The sequence below is a fragment of the Dryobates pubescens genome, chromosome 35 (assembly GCF_014839835.1).
Source record: "Dryobates pubescens isolate bDryPub1 chromosome 35, bDryPub1.pri, whole genome shotgun sequence".
NCBI classification, from domain to species: domain Eukaryota; kingdom Metazoa; phylum Chordata; class Aves; order Piciformes; family Picidae; genus Dryobates; species Dryobates pubescens.
This window is the reverse complement of record NC_071646.1, coordinates 7,347,257-7,363,473: the sequence shown is the minus strand read 5'-3', so window position 1 is coordinate 7,363,473 and position 16,217 is coordinate 7,347,257. Positions and strand designations below refer to the sequence as shown.

The 16,217-nt window shown below is 64.4% G+C and overlaps 1 protein-coding gene across 1 annotated transcript; it reads left to right on the top strand.

Moving 5' to 3' along the window:
* The first annotated feature begins 5,244 nt into the window (after positions 1-5,244).
* On the top strand, positions 5,245-6,491 carry PHLDA3 (pleckstrin homology like domain family A member 3). Its single transcript, XM_009899786.2, has 2 exons — positions 5,245-5,596; positions 6,278-6,491. The coding sequence occupies exons 1-2, from the start codon at positions 5,245-5,247 to the stop codon at positions 6,397-6,399; spliced, it is 474 nt and encodes a 157-aa protein (XP_009898088.1). The 3' UTR covers positions 6,400-6,491.
* The last annotated feature ends 9,726 nt before the right edge of the window (positions 6,492-16,217 follow it).

Below are 16,217 nucleotides of genomic sequence, written 5' to 3'. Positions count from 1 at the left end.
CAGCAGAGACATTTTGCCTCCTCTCCAACCTCAGCCTCCCCTGGCACAATTCCAGGCCAGTTCCTCTCCTTCTATCCCCTGAGCAGAGCCCAACCCCCCCTGGCTGCAGCCTCCTCTCAGGGAGCTGCAGGGAGCAGAGTTTTTGAAGCTGAGATGGGAACTAAGGTCTCCAAACTCCTTCAAAAGCTGCCCCCACAAAGTTTCCCAGCCTGGGACCCACATTCCAGCAGGTCCCATTGGGGTGTGTGGTTAGGTGGCAGCTGTGGTGTGTGGAGCAGGCAGCCCAGGCTGAGGGCAGCAGTGCTGGGAGCTGTAGCTCACATCCCCCCCTTGATGTGGAGACCAAAACCTGGCTCCCTGGTTTGGCAGGGCCCTGCTCCCCGCTGGCAGAGCTGGGCTGGGGGCTAGGAGCTGCCTGCCCTCTCTGTGACTGGGGGGGTGCTGTGCTGCTGCAGGCTTTCACCTGGGGGTGCCACAGGCAGGGGCTGCACCCAAGGGGCACTGTTCAGCCAACAAAGCCAGAACAAGGCTGGCTGCAGCCTCCTCCAGCTGGTGAGGGTTCTGCCAGAGAGGGGAGCTGCTGACACAGCACCTGTGTGAGGGACCCCACAGAGGCCATCTGCTCCTGGGGGCCTGCTCACAGCCAGGAGCAAGGCTGGACTGGGGCTGGGTGTAGAGAGCAAAACCCCTGCAGAGGTCTCAGGTTCCACCTCCTGCTCAAGGCAGAGCTAACTCCATGGTTGGACTTGATCTCAAAGGTCTGTTCCAGACTCTGCTCTCAGATTCCAGAGCTCAGGCTGAGCAGAGCCCCTGGTGTCCAGTCAGGTTTGGGAACCCTCCAGCGATGGAGGTGCCACCACCCTGCCTCTTGCCACAGCATTGCACCTCACACCCAGAGGGTCTTCCCCTTGCATGCCTCAAAGTTTCCCCTGTGGCACCTGTGCCCATTCCAGCTTGTCCTTTGGCCATGCACTGCTGTGTCTCCTGTCCCCACAGCCGTCCCTAGAGAGTGGGAAACTGAAGTCTGCTCTCCCTGAGCCCTCTCCTCCAGGCTGATGGCTCTCTGCTGAGCTTTCAGCACCAAAGGCCCCAGGTGACAGCAGGGACAGTGTCTGGGGGGGAAGGTCTTGCCCTGGGGGGTTGCAGTTGGTGCTGCACAGCTGCTGGAGTTGCAGCATTCACCTGAGAGTGGCTTAGGGAGGCACAGAGGCCATGCAGAGGCCTGGGGACAGCAGGGGGCTGCACAGCCTGAGGAAGGTTCACAGGGTGTCAGGGGTTGGAAGGGACCTCTGGAGATCACCCAGTCCAAGCCCCTGCCAGAGCAGGGCCACAGAACCCAGCACAGGTCACACAGGAACACATCAGACAGGGCTGGGAAGGCTCCAGAGAAGACTCCACAACCCCTCTGGGGAGCCTGAGGACTTGGTGTGGGCTGGGGGAGGTGGTGGGGCAAGGCCCAGGAGAAGCAGGGTGGCATTAGAGCTGCTTTGTGGGCACCCTCTGGGCAAACTGCAGCGGGAGGGCTGTGACCATCTGCTACCCTCTGCTGGTTCCTGCTCCCCAAGCATGGGCACAGCCCAGCACTGCTCAGCTGGACCTGTCTGGACACCTGCACCTGAGAGCTGTCCAGATCCTGCCAGGGGCAGCAGGGCCTCCAGCACCCAGCAGCACCCAGCAGCACCCAGCAGTGGGTGTGGGACCCAGAGCTGCCTCCAAGAGATGAAGCAGAAGGTCACTCATGGCTGAGCACCCTGCAGCCTGGAGGCTGGTGAGGCTGGTGCCACGCTGAGGGACTGGACTGGAGCCCTTGGAGCCCCACTGCCAGTGGTGCCAGGGCACCTTCCAGCAGGGGATGCCACACTGCCACTGCTTTGTGAACGTCACCACAGCAGCTGCTGAGCCAGCCTGGGGCAGGACTTACAGAACCAGGAAATCAGAGAATCAGAATTGTTTGGGTTGGCAAAGCCCTCTGAGAGCATCCAGGCGAAGCCCAACCCAACCCCACCATGGGCACCAAGCCCTGGCCCCAGCTGCCATGGCCACAGCTTGCTGCAACCCCTCCAGCCATGGGGACTCCACCACCTCCCTGGGCAGCCTCTGCCAGGCCCTGACCACTCCTCCAGCAAAGACATTTTGCCTCCTCTCCAACCTCAGCCTCCCCTGGCACAATTCCAGCCCAGTTCCTCTCCTTCTGTCCCCTGAGCCTGGGGAGCAGAGCCCAACCCCCCCCTGGCTGCAGCCTCCTCTCAGGGAGCTGCAGAGAGCAATGAGGTCTCCCTCAGCCTCCTCTGCTCCAGGCTCAACCCCCCCAGCTCCCTCAGCTGCTCCTCCCCAGACCTGCTCTCCAGACCCTTCCCCAGCTCCTCCCGGCAGAGCCCCTGCAGCTCCGTTACCTGCCCGTGAGGGCTTGGCAGGGCCGGGCCGTGGGTGGGGACAGCGGCAAAGCCTTTCCCTCGCCGGCAGCCCGGGGCAGGGAGTCCTGCTGGGTTTGCTGGAGGGCAGCAGCTGCGGCGTCAGCCTCCCAGGCAGCCTGGCAGGACCTGCCCTGTGCCCTGCGGGGCTGGGAACGGACAGCCGGGGAGAGAGGAGTGGAGCAAGGCTGTGTCAGACTCCTTACACCCAGAGCCGTGGGGAGAGGACCTTCCCTTGGTGGCTGGAGCTTGGAGAGGCAGCGAGCAGCCGAGGGGGGAGCTCGGGGAGGGCGAGGTTGGCAGCCCTTGGCTCTGCCCAGGGTGGTGAGGAAGGACACCAGGCTGGTGAGGAAGGACACCAGGGTGGTGAGGAAGGACACCAGGGTGGTGAGGAAGGACACCAGGGTGGTGTGGAAGGACACCAGGCTGGTGAGGAAGGACACCAGGCTGGTGAGGAAGGACACCAGGCTGGCCGGAGCACCAGAATTAGGGAATGAGTAGTTCTGGCCCCGGACTTCCCAGCTCGCTGGAGCAGAGCCAGAAGGGACAGCCCCCAAACTGCTCCCACCCCGCTCCCCCCCAACCTTCCCGGGCTCAGCACCCCTGGATCCGAGCTTCACCAGCTCGTGGGAAAGCAGCTGGGATGCTCCCTTGGGCAGGGAACCCACAGAGCTGCTCCGCTCCTCCGGCAAGCGCCGGGGTGCCCGGGGTGCCCTCCGGGGCTGCGCCGCCCCCCGGCCGTGCCCAGCCCTGTGCTGGGGGCAGGGCTGCAGGGGAGCAGGGCCACCTGGCAGCAGGAACCCAGCTCTCCTGGGCCAGCCGGCTCCGTGCCAGCGTGCCGGGATTGGCCCCGGGGAGCACCAACCAGTTCCTGGCTGCGGCAGCCGCTGCCCTGCCCTCTTAATGAGGCGTAATTAGCTGCATCTCGTGGGCTGCAGACTTGCCCCCCGGCCACGCCGGCTGCCGGCAGCGCCCCTGGCAGGGACAGGGGTGATGGAGGGGCTGCGGCAAGAGGGGCTCCAGCTGGGGGGCACTGAGAGGGTTGGGGTTTGCAGGGGCACAAGCAGGGGGGCTCAGGAGGTGAGTGCCAGGGCAGTGGCTGTGTGCCAGGGAGCCGTGGGCCAACCTGTGGGCTGCCAGCCCCAGACAGTGACCCCAGCACGTCCCCAGGGGGGATTTGTCCTCTTCCCAGACTTCACTTGTGTGAAGGGACTCACACCCTCCCCAGGGGCACTGCCAGCAGCCCAGCAGGCTGTGGCAGCCCATGGCCAGCATGAGGGCCCCAGATGTCCTTGCTGGTGGCACGGTGAACCCCCCGGTGCCAGGTGAACCCCCCAGTGCCAGGTGAACCCCTGTATGCCAGGAGCTGGCACAGGAACAGTCAAAGCTGTGGTGGCCAGGAACGAGCTGGGCTGGCAGGAGCTGAGTGTTTGGCTGCAGGGGAGGGTGGGCACAGGCAGGATGGGGTTGTGCTGCCCTGGCCCTGCTCTGGGGCTGTGTCACCCCTGCACAGGTCACACGAGGATGGGGGCTGCTGGGCCTCTTGGTGGGATGGGGGCTTCCAATCCCTGTCCCAAGGGATTTGAGGGATGAGAGCTCTCTGCTGAGGGCTGGGTGCCCTGAGGTGCAAGGCTGGGTGAGCTGTGGGGGCTGAGGGCTGTCCCCAGTGCAGGGCAGCCCTGCACAGCTGTGGTGACAACAAACATCTGTCTGCATCTGCTCCCAGTCATGGGCCCCCAGCTGGGGTCCCCACAGCCCCTTCCTGGGTGATGCTGCACCCCGTAGCCCCCTGTCCCAGCTGGCACTGCACCCCATAACCTTGTGCTTTGTCTGGCACTGCACCCCATAACCTTTTGCACTGGCTGGTGCTGCACCCCATAGCCCCCCTCCCAGCTGGCACTGCACCCCATAACCTTGTGCTTTGTCTGGCACTGCACCCCATAACCTTTTGCACTGGCTGGTGCTGCACCCCATACCCCTCTGCCCTGACTGTAGCTGCACCCCATCATGGCTTTGTGGCTGGCACTGCACACAGTCAGCACTGCATCCTACCGCCCTCCCTGGCTGGCACTGCACCTAGTGCCCCCATCCCAGCTGGCACTGTACCCCACAACCTCTTCTGCAGGTCAGACTGCACCCCACAACCCTGAGCCTGGCTGGTGCTGCACCCCACAAACCCCTGTCCCCACCAGCACTGCAGCCTATAGCCCTGTGCCAGCTGGCACTGCACAGCCCCCAACGCTGGCACTGCACCACCCCATGCCCAGGCTGCCATGCAGAGGTCCCCAAGCCCTGCCTCGACACTGCCCTGCAGACCCCTGCCCCCATCCTGCTGCTGACAGCAGGGCCTGGGGCGCCGCCTGCCCGCGGGCAGCCCGGGAGCGCCTCCCAGGTGAAGCGGGGCCGCGCTGGGCTCGGCCGGGCTTCGCCTGGGCGTGAAGGGTGGCTGGGCGTGGAGGGTGGCTGGGCAGGCAGGGTGCCTGTGCGGCAGGAGGGGCCGGGCGAGGGTGGAGGAATGCGAGTGGGAGAGCGGCCGGGCGTGTAGCGACAGCTCCTGGCTGCGCGGCGCTGGGGATCCCACACGCGGCACGGGCAGGGAGCAGAGCCCCGGCGAGAGGGCTGCTGGCGGGCATGGGGCATCCCCCCCTCGCCCCCTCTGAGCGCCGCTGAGTGCCCCCGGGGGCGGCAGGGCCGCTGGGGGCGCCTGGCCCCGGGGAGCTCTCCCCCCGCGGCGGAAGGGCCGGACCCCCCCCAAGCGGGCGATGCCCAGCGGGTGATGCCCAGCCGCAGCCGGGCCGGGCGCTGAGCATCCCGGAGGGGCCAGGGCGCCGCCATGACCCCCGAGAAGGTGCTGAGGGAGGGGGTGCTGGAGAAGCGGAGCGGGGGGCTGCTGCAGCTCTGGAAGAAGAAGCGGTGCCTGCTGACGGAGAAGGGGCTGCAGCTGTTCGAGCCCAAGGGGTCGCGGCGCAAGGAGCTGAGCTTCGCCCGCATGAAGGCGGTGGAGTGCGTGGAGCGCAAGGCCAGGCACATCTACTTCACCGTCGTGATGGACGACAGCCTGGAGATCGACTTCCGCTGCGCCCAGGAGGACCCCGGCTGGAACGCCGCCATCACCATGGGCCTGGTGCGCTTCAAGAACCAGCAGGCCGTGCAGCTGGTGCGTGCCAGGCACAGCTGCAGAGCAGGTACCCCCCGGCCCCCGCCCCGGGCCACGGCGCTCGGGCTGCGGGGTCGCAGCGCGGGCGCCCGGGGAGGTGCTTGGGTTCCCATCCCTGGAGAGCATCCCTGCAGACCTCCAAAGGTCGTCCGGTCTGAGCTCCCTGCAGTCAGCAGGGTCAGCCCCAGCTGGGTCAGGCTGCCCAGGGCCTGACCTTGAGTGTCTCCAGGGAAGGAACCTTGACCACCTCTCTGGGCAGCCTGATGGTCAAGTGAGGCTCAGCAGGGCCCTGGGTGACCTGATGGAGCTGAGGGGGTTGGGCTGGATGAGCTTCGGAGGTCCCTTCCAGCCCAGACCGTTTGTGATTCTCTGATCTCTGGGTGGTTTGGCTCCCCCACAGGAATCACAGAGGGGGGGGCCCATGGACACGGAGGGGTCTGCAGGGTGGTGGTCCCATGCCCCCCCCCCCCCCCCACTCACTGGGCTCTGCCCTTTGCGTCCCCACTGGGTTTCACCTCCCCACATCCCTGGAGAGGGAACTCCCTCTGTCTGTCTGGGGTGGCCCCAAGGGGTATGAAGCTCTTTGCCATCTTGCACGTGGGGTGGGGGTGAGGACACTGCTGGCTCTGCTCCCCAGCTCCCCTCGGGGCTGGGTCGTGCCCCATGCCCTGGTGCTGGCCGGTGGGTCACAGCTGTGTTCTCTCCTCAGTGGTGCACCTGGACGCAGCCCCGGTGGGACAGCCTGTGGCCGTGAAGCATCCCAAGAGCAGGATGGAGATGGCCCTCGGCTCGGTGGGCGCTGGGGAGAACGGGATCCCGGCAGGCAAGTGAGGCCACCACGCTCTGCAGCCCGGGGACAGGGACGGAGGCCCCGGGGAGGGCAGTGCGGGCGCTGGCTCCTCCCGACCCGGGGCAGGACAGAGGCACCGCGGCAGCCAGGCTGGCTCAAGCCACATCCTGCTGGCGCGACGGGACAAAGGACACAGTCACCTGGGGCTGCGGCCATGGCAGGAGGAGACAGCCCTGCCTGGAGGCTCCTCAGCCTTCAGCTGGCCCGGCCGGGACCTCGGTTGATTCCTGAACCTCTCCTGCGGGGCAGGGGATGAGGCTGAAGCAGTGCAAGGGTGAGCCCTGCCCGACCGCCAGTGACACGGGGACAGATGGACATGACTGGGGACATCCTCCCCCTGAGCCCCCACGCTGAGAAGGGGCTGGAGAGCTGCTGCTGCAGCGGGGACCCCTCTGGGTGTCGTACCCTGATGGTGCCGTGCCTCGGCCGTGCTGCTGGACACTGCCCTGCCCTGGGCTGTCCTTGGGCTAATGAGGGACTCTGGGAAGCGCCATGGGGACCTTCAACCCCTGTACCCCGAATCCCCCCAAACAGGACCTGCTGCTGCTTCTCTTGGTGTTGCTTTGATTTCTGGGAGCCCGCAGGGTGTGGGGAGAGCACAAATCCTGCCCAGAGCTTCGCCGGTCACTGGCACCCCCCCAAATGAGCCAGCATCCCACAGCCGGGCTCCAACGCCCCCAGTGCCACCCCGAGCCTCTCCGGGCACCCGCCCCGCTGCTGCCGCGTCCCCGGGGATTCCCACGGCGGGCAGGCGACGCGGGAGCAGCGGTGCCCGGCCGGGCGGCTGGGGCAGGGGTGGCTCTGCCTCGACAGGCAGCGCCGACGCCGGCGCCTGGAGCCAGCCAGCTCCGCAAGCCGGAGCCTGAGCGCGGCCCCGCGGCCGCGGGCTCTGCAGATCCCTCCGGAGATTGCCGGCTGCGTGGGAACCGGCAGCGCCGTGCCCGACCCCGCGGGTCCCGGCCTCGGCACCGCTGCCTCTGCCAGACCCCGCCGGGGCCCAGGGGAAGCGTGCTCCTGCCAGGGGAAGCGCCGGCGTGGCTCTGGAGAGGGACAGCGGCATGGCCCGAGCCCGCTCACCGTGCAGGGCCAGGCTTGGGCTGGCTCTCTGCGGGGGGATTTTTGCTGGAACAGGTTGCCCCAGAGGTGGTTGAGGCTCCATCCCTGGAGACATTCAGGATCAGCCTTGCTGTGTCCCTGGGCAGCCTGCTCCAGCTGGAGGTGACCTTGCTGCCTGCAGCGGGGTTGGGCAGGATGACCCTGGAGGGTCCCTTCCAGCCCAATGCATTCTGTGATTCTCTGGGCACTGTGGTGTTCTTCCAGCCAGGGAAGGCTGCTTGGCCATCCCTGGTCCTCAGAGACTCATTGCTGACAAACTCCCCTGCTTGTGAGCAGAGGCAAGTGGGGGGGTCCAAGCTGGAGGGGTGCAGAGGAGGCCAGTTCCCAACCCCACACCAACAGAGCTCTGCACTGTCCCTGTGCCATGGCAAGGACAGAGGGACCAAAGCATGGTGGGCTCCAGGGATGATGTGACCTGGCCCCCTGCCCAAAGGAGGTGTTGTAGGCACAGAGACCTACAAGCACCAGCCCCCAGGCAGGTCCCTGCACACACCTGAGGAGGGGCTGGGGCTGTCTGTGGGAGGAGGAAGGTGCTGGTTAGCAAGGATCCTTCCTGGGCTTGCTTGCAGCTCCCCAGCTCCTGGATTCACTGAGGCTCATTCCAAGTCCTGCAAGCACCCCAAGCCTGTGCCATGGTGGGGCAGCACCCAGGGGTGGGGAGCACCCAGTGTGGGGGTTTCCAATCTCTTCTGAATCCCAGCCAGCCTGGGGCACTCTGACTCCTCACTTCAGCTTCTCTGCACTCACAGCAAATAGCTGTTTGCTGTTTGCCAAGCTTGAAGGTCTCTTCCAACCTGGTTTATTCTATGTATATGTATAATGTATAAAGGAAATGGGGAAGAGAATGGTCATGGTGGCTGTGAGTGCCATGGCCAGGTCTGGGACCCTCCACACAGTCAGGACCTGGAGCTGCTGGAGAGGCTCCAGAGGAGGCCACAGAGATGGTCAGAGGCTGCAGAACCTCTGCTGTGGGGACAGGATGGGAGAGCTGGGGCTGTGCAGACTGGAGAAGGCTCCAGCAGGGAGACCTCAGAGCAGCCCTGCAGGACCTGAAGGGCTCCAGGAGAGCTGGGGAGGAGTTTCTGACAAGGGCTGGGAGGGACAGGCTGAGGAACAATGGCTTTGAGCTGGGAGAGGGGAGACTGAGAGTGGAGAGGAGGAAGAGATTGTGGAGAGTGAGGCTGGGGAGACTCTGGCACAGGCTGCCCAGGGAGGCTGTGGCTGTGCCCTGCCTGGAGGTGTTCAGGACCAGGCTGGATGAGGCCTGGAGCAAGCTGTGCTGCTGGGAGGGGTCCCTGCCCATGGCAGGGGGCTGGAGCTGGATGCTCTGAAGGTCCCTTCTACCCCAACCCATTCTGTGATTCTGTGAGGCAGCAGAGAGGTTGTGGTACCTGTGAGCAGAGGCTGGTGGTGACCAGAGGGAGAGGAAGGGCAGGGGAAAGGCTGTGTTGGTGTTCCAGGTCTGGCTGTGGGAAAGCCAAAGTTTTCCATCCCCATCCTGACCTCCTCCTGGCTCTGCAGCCCAGCTGCAGCCAGAGCCTCTGCCTGTCCCAGGTGTCCCCCAGGTCTGAGAGTTTCTTCTGCACAGACACCAAGTCTGCCAGACCCACCCCCAGAGGGTGCCCCTGGGAGCAGGGCTGGGGGGTGAGGCTGTGCCAGCAGCTGGGAGGCAGGAGGGCCTCACTCACTGCCTGTCAGTGAGTTCCTCAGGCAGAGGAAAAGGTCACCCAGAGACTGCAAAGCAAAGAAGCAACCAAGGGGCTCAGCCAGAGAGCAGAGCAGGGACAGGGCTGGCAGCTGGGGCATGCCCCCCACCAGTGACAGGGTGCTGGCATGGCTGGGGCATGCCCCCCACCAGTGACAGGGTGCTGGCATGGCTGGGGCATGCCCCCCACCAGTGACAGGGTGCTGGCATGGCTGGGGCATGCCCCCCACCAGTGACAGGGTGCTGGCATGGCTGGGGCTTGGCATCCACGGCTGAGGTTGGGTGGATGTGGTGATTTCACCCAAGGGAAGCTGTCCTGCAGGCAGGGCTCAGGCTGCAGGCAGGGCTCAGACTGCAGGAAGGGCTCAGGCTGCAAGCAGGGCTCAGACTGCAAGCAGGGCTCAGGCTGCAGGCAGGGCTCAGGATGCAGGCAGGGCTCAGGCTGCAGGCAGGGCTCAGGATGCAAGCAGGGCTCAGGATGCAGGCAGGGCTCAGGCTGCAGGCAGGGCTCAGGATGCAAGCAGGGCTCAGGCTGCAGGCAGGGCTCAGGATGCAGCCAGATTTGCAGGGGAAAGCAGCACGGGGGGAGAAGGGCCCTGGGAGCACCACTGGAGCTGGGCACCACCAGGTGCTCTTAGTTCCCAGAGCCACAGGATGCACTGGGTTGGAAGGGACCCTCCAAGGCCATCCTGTTCAAGCCCCCTGCAGTCAGTAGGGACACCTCCAGCTACCTCAGGCTGCCAGGGACACACCAAATCTGATGTCTCCAGGGATGGAGCCTCCACCACGTCCCTGGGCAGCCTCACAGTGCAGAACCTCCTCCTGATGCCCAACCTCAATCTGCCCTTGCTCCAGTTTCAAACCATTGCCTCTCATCCTGGCACTCCAAGCCCCTGGAAGCAGCCCCTGCTCAGCCCTCCTGTAGGTCCCCTTCAGGAAGGGGAAGACTGCTCTAAGGTCTCCCCAGAGCTTTCCCCTCTCCAGGCTGAACAGCTCCAGCCTGTGCCCCTAGGAGAGGTGCCCCAACCCTCTGAGCCCCCTTTGTGGCCTCCTATTGACTCTTTGCACACAGTTAGGGGTGCAAGGAGGCTCACAAGGTGCTTCCAGGCAGGCCCCAAAGCAGGTAGGGGACACATGGGAAACATTCTGAAGGGCCCTGGAGGTGGGGAAACTGAGGCACAGCAGCAGCTGGTGGCTTCACAGCACTCCCAGCACAGCAGCTGCAGGAAGGGGCTGACTCCTGGGCACCCTTGAGCTGAGGACACCCAGCAGAGCTGGGGCTGAGCCCCAAACCAGTGAGATGCCCTGGGGCTGCCTGAGTTCAAAGGCAGGAGCCTGAAATTCCAGCTCTGCTGCTCCCAGCCCCGAGGTGCCCCCAGTCCAGCAGCCCTCCCTGCACTGCTCAGAGGATGCCTGCTGCTGGCACTGCCCTCTGCCTCTCCCCCGGGGCCCAGGGGCTCTGCCAACACCCCTGGGTGCTGGGGCTGGCACCCTTTGTGCCACAAGGATGAGGCTGGGTGCAGGGGAGGTGGCAGGGGCAGCCTCAGGACCCTTTTCCCCACCCAGTGCCCAGCTTTGGCCTCGGGGCCAGTCTGGGGCTGGCTGCAGCCTGCTGAGAGCTGGTGAAGGTGCTGGGGGTCACACTGCCAAGGAGGGGGGGCTGCAGCATGGTGGTGCCAATGCTTTTTGGCAGGTGAGAGCTTGGGTGGCTCCTCCCCTCACATGCCCAGCAGGGAGGCTGGCAGTGCCCTGCTTCTCCTGCACACAGTGCTGTAGGCTGAGGCTGGCCAGGAAAGCCAGGCACAGTGGTGCCAAGTGATGTCTTCTGCCAGCTTTGGGTCAGGGGTCCAGCTGCCTTCAGGTGCTCCTGAAACACATCCCCAGTGACCACCCTCAACTCCTGAACCACTCAGTTCCAGTTTGGAATGCAGAACCTGCCCCAGGCAGTGCCAGGCTGGAGAGCTGCCCTGTGCCCTGCTGTGTCTGAGGGAGCAGGTGCCAGGGACAGCCACACCACTGCTGGGGTGGCTTTGGCCATCTCCAATCAAGTCCTCCTGCACTGAGTGCAGGCAGAAGTGCTCTCCCCATGGCTTGGAGCTTGGGCTGCTGAGGTAGGTGCAGGTGGGGAGTGCAGGGATTGGAGTTGTGCTGCTTCCCCATCCCCAGGGGCCTGCAGTGGGGGCTTGGAGAGGGAGTCCCAGGCAGGAGGAGGAGGAGGTGGTGGCTGATGGATTGTGAGCATCACCCAGCAGTGGAGCTGGGGCTGAGGGAGGTGGTGGGAGCAAGGGGCTGACCACCTCACCTGGCACTGCATGAAGGAATGCAGATGGTGTCCAGGAGCTGCTGGGGCTGCAGAGGGCAGAGATGGAGCCAGGAATGCAGATGGAGTCCAGGAGCTGCTGGGGCTGCAGAGGGCAGAGATAGAGCCAGGAATGCAGATGGTGTCCAGGAGCTGCTGGGGCTGCAGAGGGCAGAGATGGAGCCAGGAATACAGATGGTGTCCAGGAGCTGCTGGGGCTGCAGAGGGCAGAGATGGAGCCAGGAATGCAGATGGTGCCCAGGAGCTGCTGGGGCTGCAGAGGGCAGAGATGGAGCCAGGAATACAGATGGTGTCCAGGAGCTGCTGGGGCTGCAGGGGGCAGAGATGGAGCCAGGAATGCAGATGGTGTCCAGGAGCTGCTGGGGCTGCAGAGGGCAGAGATGGAGCCAGGAATGCAGATGGAGTCCAGGAGCTGCTGGGGCTGCAGAGGGCAGAGATGGAGCCAGGAATGCAGATGGAGTCCAGGAGCTGCTGGGGCTGCAGAGGGCAGAGATGGAGCCAGGAATGCAGATGGTGTCCAGGAGCTGCTGGGGCTGCAGAGGGCAGAGATGGAGCCAGGAATGCAGATGGTGCCCAGGAGCTGCTGGGGCTGCAGGGGGCAGAGATGGAGCCAGGAATGCAGATGGAGTCCAGGAGCTGCTGGGGCTGCAGAGGGCAGAGATGGAGCCAGGAATGCAGATGGTGTCCAGGAGCTGCTGGGGCTGCAGGGGGCAGAGATGGAGCCAGTCCCTCCCCAGCTTTCCTGCAGCCCCCTGCAGATCCTGGAAGGCCACAATGAGGTCTCCTTGGAGCCTTCTCCTCTCCAGCCTGCACAACCCCAACTCTCTCAGGCTGTCTCCATGGCAGAGCAGCTCCAGCCCTCTGCTCCTCCTCCTGGCCCTGCTCTGGACACCTTCCAGCCCCTCCAGAGTCTTCCTGGCACAGAGGCTCCAGAGCTGGCCCCAGAGCTCCAGCTGTGGTCTCACCCTGAGTCCCTTGCCCATGGATGAAGAGGCTGAACACAGGCACCACCTCCACTTGCACCACTGGCAGGATGATGTCCAGCCAGGTAGGGGTCCCAGAGCAGGAGGCTGTGCCCTAGGAGCCCAGGACGTGGAGCAGCTGACCCCAAATGGTCAAAGGAGCCTCTGCCCTGGCAGTTGTTGGGAGCTGTGAGTGCCCTGGTGGGGAAATGGGATGAAGATCAGCAGAGCAGAGACCTGAGCTGGAAGAGGTCTCCCACCCCATGGGGTATGTCTGGGGGCTGGCCTGGGGTCTCGCTGGTTCCCAGGCTGGGCTGTGATGACCACCCCAGTTCTGCTTCAGTTTCCATCTCCTTGGGTGTCCCTGCTGCCAGCTCCACCCCAGTGCCTCAGGGCATCACCCTCAGGGCATCACCCTCAGGTCATCCCCAAGTTTGGTAACAGTCCCAGAGGCAGCAGGCTGAGGAAAGCCTTTGGAGAGCTCTGAAAAGCTTTGCTTGTTGGAGAGGATCCCTGGGAGGCTGTCACCCTCTGGTGTCACAAGGGGATGGAGCAGCTGGGACTAGCTGGATCCTGCCTGGCGGCTGGGGAGGGGTGAGAGCTGCAGGATAATCTTGCAGGAGAAAGGCTCAGGCAGGAGCAAGTCCCCAGGACAAGTCACAGGGACCCTCAGCTGGGCTCCTCAGTTTCAGAAGGACGTTTTGAGTCTTGAAGGTGTCCAGAGAAGGGCAACAAAGCTGGGGAGGGGTCTGGAGCACAGCCCTGGGAGGAGAGGCTGAGGGAGCTGGGGTTGCTTAGCCTGCAGGAGAGGAGGCTCAGGGGAGACCTTCTTGCTCTCTGCAACTGCCTGAAGGGAGGTTGGAGCCAGGTGGGGGTTGGGCTCTTCTGCCAGGCACCCAGCACCAGAACAAGAGGACACAGTCTCAAGCTGTGCCAGGGGAGGTTTAGGCTGGAGGTGAGGAGAAAGTTCTTCCCAGAGAGAGCTGTTGGCCCTGGGGATGTGCTGCCCAGGGAGGTGGTGGAGTCCCCATCCCTGGAGGTGTTGCAGAGGGGATTGGATGTGGCACTTGGAGCCATGGTTTAGTAGTCAGGAGGTGTTGGGGGACAGCTTGGACTTGGTGATCCTTGAGGTCTTTTCCAACCTCATTGATTCCATGATTCAGGACTCTCCTGCAGTGTGACACTGCAGTCCTCCAACCTTGCAGTTGCCTTGCTTGTGGGAGGTGACCTCAGTGTCCCAGTGTCTCTGAGCTGTTCCCTGGAGGGAAAAGCTTCTTCCATGCCCTGGTGAGGCTGTGGGGCATCCTCCATCCCAGCCTGGTGAGAGGGCTGCTGAGCTGCTGCCACCTGCCCCAGCATCTGGGCTGGCTCCCGGTGTGGCAGCTAAGGGGTGGGAAGGACATGTTTGGAGGGTGAGGTCCCACAGAGAACAGAGCTCAGCTGTTGTTTCTAAGTCTGTCCTGCCTGCCCTGGGCAGTCTGTTGTCTTTGGCAATGCCATCAGGGTTGACAAAACAAGGACAGTGCTTGGATGAGGACAAGGACAGGATGGGATGGCTCTGGGGCTTGGGAGAGGAAAGGGATCCCAGCAGCACTGCTGCCAGGCTGCTGCCTCAGGGAAAAGGCTCCAGGTGGGGCAAACAAAGTGCTGGCAGGGCTCAGACACCTCTGAAGGTGGAGGCCAAACAGCCCCAGGAGTCAGGCACTGTTGCAGCCCCTGTGCAGCTCTCCTGAGGCTGGAGGGCAGCTGTGCCAGGCCTGGGGGGCACTAACACCCCCCAGGACCTCAGCAGGTCTAGAAGGAGAGAGCCACTGCCCATGTCCATCCTGACACGTGCAGGGCTGCCCACTCAGCAGAGGCCAAGCACAGGTGACCTGCAGGGCCACTGTGAGGCTTAGGGACAAGGGAGCTGCCTCTGGGGCCTCAGTCCTGGGCAGGCTGACCACGGTGCAGAGCCTGTGCACAAGGAGTCCCTTCCTCATGGCAGCTCTGCCTTGCTCCTTGCTGAGATGCTGGCAATTGGTTTTAAATGGAAAGAGGAGAGACTGAGACTGGAGATGAGGAAGAGATTGCTGAAAGTGGGGAGAGCCTGGCACAGGCTGCCCAGGGAGGCTGTGGCTGACCCCTGCCTGGAGGTGTTCAGGACCAGGCTGGATGAGGCCCTGAGCAAGCTGTGCTGGTGGGAGGTGTCCCTGCCCATGGCAGGGGGCTGGAACTGGATGCTCTTGGAGGTCCCTTCCAACCCAACCCATTCTGTGACCCTGTGATCTGCCCCTGCAGTGGCAGCCCAGGGGGGAACCCAGAACAGCAGGATATGATTCTGCCTTGAATTTGGCCTCAGCACTGGGTGGCTTCACAGCTTCCCAGCCTCTTCCCTTCTACAAAGGGATGATGGATTGAAGCTGAAAGAGGCAGATTGAGAGTGGAGAGAAGGAGAAATGTTTGGTGCTGAGGGTGGGGAGAGCCTGTGCCAGGCTGCCCAGAGAGCTGGGAGCTGCCCCATGCCTGGCACCAGTGCAGGGCAGGTTGTGTGGGGCTGGGAGCAGCCTGCTGGGGCTGGGGCTGTCCCTGGGGGCTGCAGGGGGGGTTGGGCTGGAGGAGCTCTGAAGGTCCTTTCCCACCCAAACCATTCTGTGGTTCTGTGACTGTCTGCCAGCAGCTCAGACAGGTGCCCACAGGCTCAGGTGGTACCTGCTGAACCAACTCCTCCCCTTGGGGCACCTTGCTGCACTTTGTGAGCCAGGGGTGGAGACCTAAAACGTCCTCGTGGTGCCAGCTGGAGAGGAGGGCTGGGCAGACCCTGGGCTCCCCTCCTGGCAGCACCAGGGCCTTCAAACTGACCCTTAAGTCCCACCTGAGGGCTCCCACGACTCCATCCCTCTCCTGCCCTTTGCTCCTCCTCACTCAGGTCCCAGCTGAGAGTGGAGCAAAGGGCATCTGCAGCAGCCACGGCTGTGCCCAGCAGCAGGAGCTGGAGGGTCCCCGGGGCAGGGCTGGGGAATGCAACTCCTTTGTCCGAGGCTAATTTTGGCTCCTCTGTGCTCAGCAAACAATCCCCAGGCAGCCCGGAGGGGAGATGCTGGAGGCCTGGCCCAGGGGGGGCTCTGCCCTTATAAAGCTCTGGCAGGGCTGCTCCAAAGCCTCCTCCTTGGGTGGCTGGGAGCAGATCCTCTGCTGCTGCCTGGCACTGGGGAAGCTGGGAGATGCCCCTGGAGGGGCTCCTGAGGGTGCTGGGCACAGGGGGATTTCCCCTGGCTTGGTGGGACTTGTCTGGTGCAGATGAAACCAGGGTGAGCCTGGCACTGCCATTGCTGCTGCCACCACCACTGACCTCCTGCCAGCATGGGGGCTGCTGCCCTGGCCCCCACCAGGACACAGCCCCTGCCTGGGTGTCCGGGCAGGGGGGAGGAGATGGGGAAGGGGCAGGGGGAAGGAGCTGGGGAAGGGGCAGGGGGAAGGAGCTGGGGAAGGAGCTGGGGAAGGGGCAGGGGGAAGGAGCTGGGGAAGGGGCAGGGGGAAGGAGCTGGGGAAGGGGCAGGGGGGAGGAGCTGGGGAAGGGGCAGGGGGAAGGAGATGGGGAAGGGGCAGGGGGAAGGAGCTGGGGAAGGGGCAGGGGAAGGAGCTGGGGAAGGGGCAGGGGGGAGGAGCTGGGGAAGGAGCTGGGCAAGGGGCAGGGGAAGGAGCTGGGGAAGGGGC